The sequence below is a fragment of the Desmodus rotundus genome, chromosome 10 (assembly GCF_022682495.2).
Source record: "Desmodus rotundus isolate HL8 chromosome 10, HLdesRot8A.1, whole genome shotgun sequence".
Lineage (NCBI taxonomy): Eukaryota > Metazoa > Chordata > Mammalia > Chiroptera > Phyllostomidae > Desmodus > Desmodus rotundus.
In genome coordinates this window covers 51,885,481-51,893,143 of record NC_071396.1, presented here as the reverse complement: position 1 = coordinate 51,893,143, position 7,663 = coordinate 51,885,481, and the positions used below count along the sequence as shown (strand labels likewise).

Genomic DNA, 7,663 nt, shown 5'->3' with positions numbered 1-7,663 from the left:
CGTCATTTTCAGTTGCCTAGCAACAAATCAGACAAAAAGAGCACGTTTTCAGGTTTTAATTCTTATCTTAGAACGGCAAAAATCTAAGAGAAAATGAAAATGGTCCCAGGACAACATAACATATTAACTGGGACTAGGGCTTAGCATGGGGTCTAATTGAATCTCAGAGATAGGGCAGTAGATAAGGCCAAAGGAAAACGAGAAGCTATTCAAGATGGACAAATGAACTAAATGAAGCCGAGTCTCAGGTGTAATTTACCGTGTTAATGTGGATTGCTTTCTCTTTCCCACTTTGTTTTGGCGGTAATAATTCAGAACTTTAACCAGCAGAGGGCGAGTCGACTGCATTTTTCGAACCTGAGACACTCCCTCCTCCTCCTAGCCCCCAGCGGTCCCTTGCCCCAGGGAAATTAATTTTCTACGCTCTTCAAATGCAGGCCAACCCAGGAAGGTGTGGAGAGAGCTACACCCAGAACTTGGCAGAGTGCCCATCCTGTTAGCCTTGGGTCTGTGGCTGCTCTCTTGACTCCTTGGTTGGAGCTGCTGAGAGAATTGCAATGGTTGTCCCTCCCAGGAGGGGGTAGGGATGAAAAGCAGCCCCACCCTCAGAAGCCGTGGACAGTGGGGATCACTAGCTGCAGAGAACTGAGGAGACCAGAGGTAGCCTAGTTAGATGATGAATGTCACCAGTGAAGGTTCAAAACAGAAAAGAAGCAGTTTACTTCTCAGGGCCAATAGTTCACCCACAAAAAAGGCTTTGCTTTGGCTTTGCTACTCTAGGGACAAAAATGGGGTAGGAGAGGAGATGAAAACCTAAGTCAGGCCGAGCCATTTTTGAAACAGTACAAGCAAAGCAAGCCACTCAGGGGGAGAGACAATGAGAGAAAGCCTGCCGGAATGCAGGGCAGAGCAATAAAGCAGGCTGTACAAAGTTAATTTATCGTTGGGCGGACCCCTCCGCATTCCGCACAGGCACGCCTCTTGCTCCAGAGGGGTTTTTACCTTGCAAGATTTTTGCAGAATGTCTTTGGGCAGGAAGCCAGAAATCCCATTAATTGGACATGCCCTTTCTCCTTCATATATTTATGCCTCGGAATTCATCTAACTCAGTTTCATAGAAGTAAAATTAATTTTTTCTGGAGGCCATTAAATTAAATTGTATGCAGATTGCATTTTCTCTCCCTCAATCATTAAGTTCTGTAAAGCTTGTGTTTAAAGGACACCATTTCATTAATAAATTCAATTCATGAAAGTGATTCTCTCGTAAGGTTGGTAATGGAAAGAACAAGAATAAGGTGTCTTAACAGGATAGATCAACATGTTTCTGAAAGCACGTTTGAGTCACAATTTTATGATTCATCCTACATGTAAACCGCACCTTGACAGTGCTGTGTGGCACACCTGCATTTCGGTAGCATCCCTTCTGTACATGATCCCTTGTGAAATAAACGTTCTATGCATTTACAGAACTTCAGTTACCACACATTTTACCAAGATTCAAGCAAATGCTTAAAACCAGTTATTATAATCTCCCCGTGGAAGCCAGAATTATCTTTTAAAAACCAAAGTACTAAGTCAGTGAACAAGGACTTAATAAAAGAGAATATCCAAATGCCTAATAAGCACAGGAAAAGTCTTTTAACATCATAATTAACAAAGAAATGTAATTTTAAACCACAATGAAATGCCTTTACCCACCCAAGAGAGTAACTTAATTAATTAATATTAAAAGCTGACATTTTCAAGTGTTGGAAAGGATGGGGAAACTACAACTATCACACATCGCTGGTGGAGTATACATTGGTACACTCACCCTGGAATAGTGGCAGCATTTCCTAAATTTCAACGTATACATGCCCCATGACTCAGTAATTGCATTGTTTGGTGTATACCCAGTAGAAATGCTTACGTGTGTGTATGAAAAGACATACACAAGAATGTTTATTTTAGCTCAAACTTGAAAGTCATTCAAATCATCTCAACAGTAGAATGGATGAGTATATTGTTATTGCCACATATAAGAATATGTCCAGCAATGGCAATTTTTACAACTATGAGTATGTGCAACAATACCTTGTATATGAATCTCACAAACACAATGTAATGTGCAGCAGGAAAACAAGCTTATATAAAAATACTTTTGCATGATTCTATTTCTATAAAGCTCAGTAACTGGAGAAACAAAGACGATAAAAGTTGCAGGGTGCTTACCTTTGGTGGAGATCAAGACCAGTTGGAGGCAGGTGGGGGGCTTCAGTGATGTTGGTAATTTTCTGGTTTTTTATCTGAGTGTTGGTTGCCTCGGCCTGCGAGGCAGTCAACGGGGTCCGCCGATATACCTGCAACGGATGAAAAGGGATGGGACAGGAGGCGCGAAAGAACGGCAGCAAGACAAAGGATTCTGATCAAGCTGCAAATTTATTTCAAAACGGAGGGAGTTATATAGAGGAGGGCAGTAGAGGAAGTGCAGTGGATAGGTGGCTTCAAAGCGTGCTCTAGCCTGCGATTGGCCGGGGGGTGCATGGCGGGCGCGTGATCAAGGCACTGATTGGTGTGCCACCTGCATGTTCAGGGGGGAGGGATTCCATGGCTCCTGACCGCAGCATCCTGTTTATTCCGGCGCAGCTCTCAGGTCTGATTGTATCAGCCTGTTTCAGGCTTATCCCAGCCCCCAACATCTCCTCCCTTATTTTCATTTTTAAGGTGAGGAGTGGACTTTAACCGGCTAGGGGAGGCAGTGGTCTGGCTCCTCCTGAGCTCGTCCCGAGCTCTGAAGCACCCTTTTCGGAGGAGAGGGTTGGGGCGCTGACCTCTATGCAAGCCGACTTGCCTCTCAGGAGACATGGCAGGGCCACCTTCGGGGGTAGCTTCTCCTTGCGATGCTTTGCTCTGCACCTAGCGGTATCCATTACAATTTATATGTAAAGTATAATGCCAAGAGTTATACTGTTCTCGTAGGAGGTGGGGGTGCAAAAAGGAGCTTATGCGCGAGGACATTCTCGGAGAAGACGCTGCGAGTCAGTGCCAGGTTCATTCATTTCTAGCTGGTGATAATGTATCTGGATAGGTTTGCCAAGAAGGGAGTTAAGTTGGTCTCGGATGAGGTTTGTGGTGCGCCTGAGAACCCAGGGAGCAAAGGTCAGGAAGAGAATGATAGCTATTAAAGACCCGAGGAGAGGGAGAAGAAAGGGGAGTAGTCCATTGAAGGCTGTAAGGAAAGGGCTCTCAGTCAGAGCTTTCCGTCGTCTTTCCAGATCTTCTTGAAGGATCTTGATATTGTCCCCGGACGATGCCTGACTTGTTGGCATAAAAGCAGCATCGTTCCTGTAAAGCTAAACAAATGCCTCCCTGCTCTGCTGTGAGTAAGTCTAGACCTCGTCTATTCTGTAGGACTACTTCTGCTAGGGAATCTAACTGGTCTTGAATGTCAGTAATAGTACTTGATAAGGCTTGGACATCATCGACAAGTTGTTTGGAAAGTTTTGTATAGGAGTGAACTGCAACTCCTAATCCTGCAGTTCCGGTAGCTACTGCTCCAGAGACTCCTAGACCAACAAGCAGGGGAATAATAGCTAAGGCTCTCTTGTGTCGTCCTGCGAAGTGGTCAAAAGCAGGAATGGGGACAGGCTCATCTCCTGGGATGATGTCTATGTCAGGTAATAAGGCAGCTAGGATGCATAGCCCTGTCCAGTTGGCAGGTAAGGCAGTGAAAGCTAAATTATTACCACAAATGAATGCTCATCCTGGACCAGGGCAGAGGGATGTGCTATAATTAAGCGTGTGGCTACAATTGGTAAAACTAGCGAAACCAACAGAAATATCAAAAGAATTATTTTGTAATTTCTTATAGATGCAGGGGGAGGAGTAAAAAAGCATAGGCTGAACTCTAAAGGGTATGCTGAGGGTGCAATTTTGTTCGGTGATATTCAGGGCTGATATGTTGGTGGGGACAGCTAGAGGCATGGGGGTGCCTTGGCTTAAGCATAACCAGCAATCTTGAGCTAGTGTAGGGTTGGAAATATTTAGCGCCCGATGGGTGGCTGTCAAAATGTCTGTCGTTTGGGTATATCCTAGACCTGTCTTATTAAACTTTGGATTAATAGAAATGGGTTGAGTGATGCCTTGATGGTTTTTCCCTAGCCCTTGGCCGGGTAAGAATCCTTGGTTTAGCATTTGAGTTATAGCAACGTTACTGGGGCTATACAAGACTACTTTCATTTGAGCGAGAATGTCTCTCCCCCATAGATTAACGGGCAAGTTAGGTAGTACATACGGGGTCACGAAGCCCTGGTTTCCTTCATTGTCTTCCCATTTAAGGGTTTTAGAGCTTTGTTGTGGATTGGTAGACTGTCCTATGCCACGCAAATGTGTGGCAGCTATGGTTAGGGGCCAATTTCGAGGCCATTGAGACTCAGAAATAACAGTGGCATCGGCTCCTGTGTCAATAATACCTGAAAAAGCTTTACCATTAATTCTGAGTTCGAGTAAGGGACGGCCCTCGGTGACCTGTTGTACCCAATATGTATCTGAAGAGCCAGGGGGGCTTGACCCTCGAAAAGGTTTTTGAAAATTGGAGTTAAGATGTTGAAGGGGGAGGATGATTATTTGGGCTAACCTAGTTTCTTTGGGGATGGTAATTAAATCTAAAGTGGTGGAAAGGATAATTTGGATTTGTCCTTCGAAATCATTATCTAGAATGCCAGGGAGGACTTGTATCCCTTGTAGGGTGGAACTGACTCGGCCGAAGATAAGCCCGAAAGTGTTAGGCGGTAGGGGCCCGAAAACGCCGGTGGGGACTATTAGGGGACTGTTGTCTGAAGTTAGTACTGTGTCGGTGGCGGCACAGAGGTCCAGTCCTGCGCTGCCTGCTGTGGCCCTCCACAGGTCTGTGATGTGGCGGCGTGATTGATTACTGGGAGGGCAGGGATCCGTGGGTGGAGTGATTGGGGGGTGAACTGTGTAGCCCCGGAGTTCACACCCGGAATGGGGCCCTGGGGCTGGGCCCTGTTGGAGTTTCCCTGCTTCGGGGGAATGGGCTGTCCATAGATGTCTGTCTTAGATCTGCATTCTGAGGACCAGTGAAAACCCTTCTTACAGCGAGGGCATTTTGTGGCAGGGGCTCCTGGACTATTAGTACTAGGTCCTGTTGGGTTTTGGATACGAATTTGAGTCTGATTTTGGCTCTTCTGGGGGCAGGCTCGGGAAAAATGTCCAGGTTGGTTACAGTTGTAGCAAAGGCGATTAGGAGGGCGCGCCGGCTGTGGGGGCATAAAATTTTGTAAGGCGGCACCAATGGCAAGTCCGAAAGCATGGGCAGAGCCGATGCCGGAGCAGAGGCGAACATAGTCACAGAGCTCTCCTTGGCGATAGGGGCGGATGGCATTTTGGCAAGCGGGGTTGGCATTTTCATAAGCTAGGTGTTTAACGAAAGCGTTTTCACTTTCGCCCGCGCCAAAGAGCCTCTCAGCTAATTCTTGTAAACGACTTATGAAATCACTGTATGGCTCATCTGGGCCCTGTCTTATTTTTGCAAGAGAAGTGGTTGCGGTGCCCTTTTGTGGAAGGCGCCTCCATGCTTTAAGACCCGCGGACTGGATCTGGGTTAGAAGTCCGGGGGGAAATTGAGCTTGTTTCTCATTGCTTTGGTAGGGGGCGGAACCAAGAAATTTAAGTATGGTCCAATTTTTAGAGGAGGATTTTCTCATATTACGCTGAACAAACTGTTTAGCGGTGTCTTCATATTCGCTTTTCCAAAGAATAAAGTCACCTCCACTTAGCGCTGCCTTCGCTAGAAAGAACCAATCATTGGGCGTGAGCCAGCGCTCACTAAGATTTTCAATTAGGGCGAGGGAAAAGGGGGCTGTGGGCCCGTAGTGTGTTACAGCAGATTTGACCTTTTCTAATGTTTTAAGACTAAGTTTCTTATATGTGTGGAAATAAGTTTGGGGGGCCGCAGTGTCTCTTGTACTGGGCTCTGCTTCATCTATATCAGAAGGGGAGCTGTCAGAGTCCTCGGGGTTGTCACTGTCAGGAAGGGGGGTAGCTGCAGCCGCAGCTGAACTATTTATGTTCTCGGTCCTATCTGGGCGAGTCTGGGATCTAGTAACTGGGAATGCTAAAGTCTCGTGGGGAGGGGGACTGATCGTAAAAGCGGAGAATTCTTTGGCAATGGTTTTAATATCTCGGATGAAAGTGAGGGTCTCTTGAAGGAAAGGCTTTGGAAGCGGAGTGAATGTGGTGGTGGCCGCCAGGGGCAAGGTAATGGGTGCCTTGCACGCCGCGGGTGAAATGGCGGACGCGCCATGCGCTGAAGGCAAAATGGCGGCGGCAGGTGCGTGAGAGGTACTATAAGGAGGCGGTTTGAATGGCGGAAGGACTGCCGCCACGAGTGGTGGCCAGCCAGGATTATTGTAGCGAGCGGCCTCGTCCTCTAATTCTGCCTGTTCAGAGGGATCTAACTGGTCGCCGGAGTCCTGAGAAACGGGGGGTGGAGCAGAGGAATAGAACTCCTGAAGGGGAGGGTGCAGAGAAGGGGCCGGAGGGTTTGTATCTATTTGGATGGAGACAGAAGGGCAATTTGAAGGCGCTCGTGAGGGGGGTCGCGAAAGCGAGTCAGCATGAGCGTCGGGGAGGCCGTGAACTGAGGGGGCTTTTGAGGGGGCCGGGGAGTGACTACGGAGAATTTCTTGCCCTTCTTTGCAAAGGCGCTGTATGTCAGGGGAATTATTGTGGTTTTTAAGGATGTCTGCTATGAGGTTATAATAGTTAAAGGCAGTTATAGGGACAGTCTCGGGGCCAAAAACCTTATAATAGTCATTTAGGCAGTCGCCTACACGGTGCCAGACGCGGGAGTCAATGCTACCCTCCTGAGGAAACCATGGGCAGATTTTAAAAACGAAAGTGAAAAAGGAATTCAAATCTTTTTTACGAACCCTTATCTTGCGCACCTTGAGAGATTCTTCTAATTGAGCAACGAACAAATCATGTTGTGAGCATGCCTGTCCCATGGTTGGGTCTTACCTTTGAAATGCCGCTGTCGGGAAACGGGGGTCGTCAGGGAATGCCGGCGCGCGGTCGGGTAGTCGCGGTGAGCCGGGCGAAACGCTGGCGGCGAGCCGGGCGAAACGCTGCGATCGAAGGGGACAGCGGTCCGCACAGGCGATCAGTCGAGCCCGACGTTGGGCGCCAGTTGCCTCGGCCTGCGAGGCAGTCAACGGGGTCCGCCGATATACCTGCAACGGATGAAAAGGGATGGGACAGGAGGCGCGAAAGAACGGCAGCAAGACAAAGGATTCTGATCAAGCTGCAAATTTATTTCAAAACGGAGGGAGTTATATAGAGGAGGGCAGTAGAGGAAGTGCAGTGGATAGGTGGCTTCAAAGCGTGCTCTAGCCTGCGATTGGCCGGGGGGTGCATGGCGGGCGCGTGATCAAGGCACTGATTGGTGTGCCACCTGCATGTTCAGGGGGGAGGGATTCCATGGCTCCTGACCGCAGCATCCTGTTTATTCCGGCGCAGCTCTCAGGTCTGATTGTATCAGCCTGTTTCAGGCTTATCCCAGCCCCCAACAGTTGGTTACAGAGGAAACCACTCTCTAAAAATCTGTTTGGCTGTGCACTATGATTTGCACATGTTAAGTATGTTATACTGCAATAAAAAGCAT

At 47.8% G+C, this 7,663-nt stretch overlaps 1 protein-coding gene across 1 annotated transcript; it reads right to left on the bottom strand.

The window, feature by feature from the left end:
- Positions 1-4,820: 4,820 nt before the first annotated feature.
- On the bottom strand, positions 4,821-7,007 carry LOC139440307 (endogenous retrovirus group K member 6 Gag polyprotein-like). The gene has a single exon (XM_071219444.1). The coding sequence runs from the start codon at positions 7,005-7,007 to the stop codon at positions 4,821-4,823; it is 2,187 nt and encodes a 728-aa protein (XP_071075545.1).
- Between the last annotated feature and the right edge of the window lie 656 nt (positions 7,008-7,663).

Bases quoted from the DNA above. Each gene is read 5' to 3' on its own strand.
- LOC139440307 (XM_071219444.1), bottom strand. From the start codon at position 7,007: ATGGGACAGGCATGCTCACAACATGATTTGTTCGTTGCTCAATTAGAA.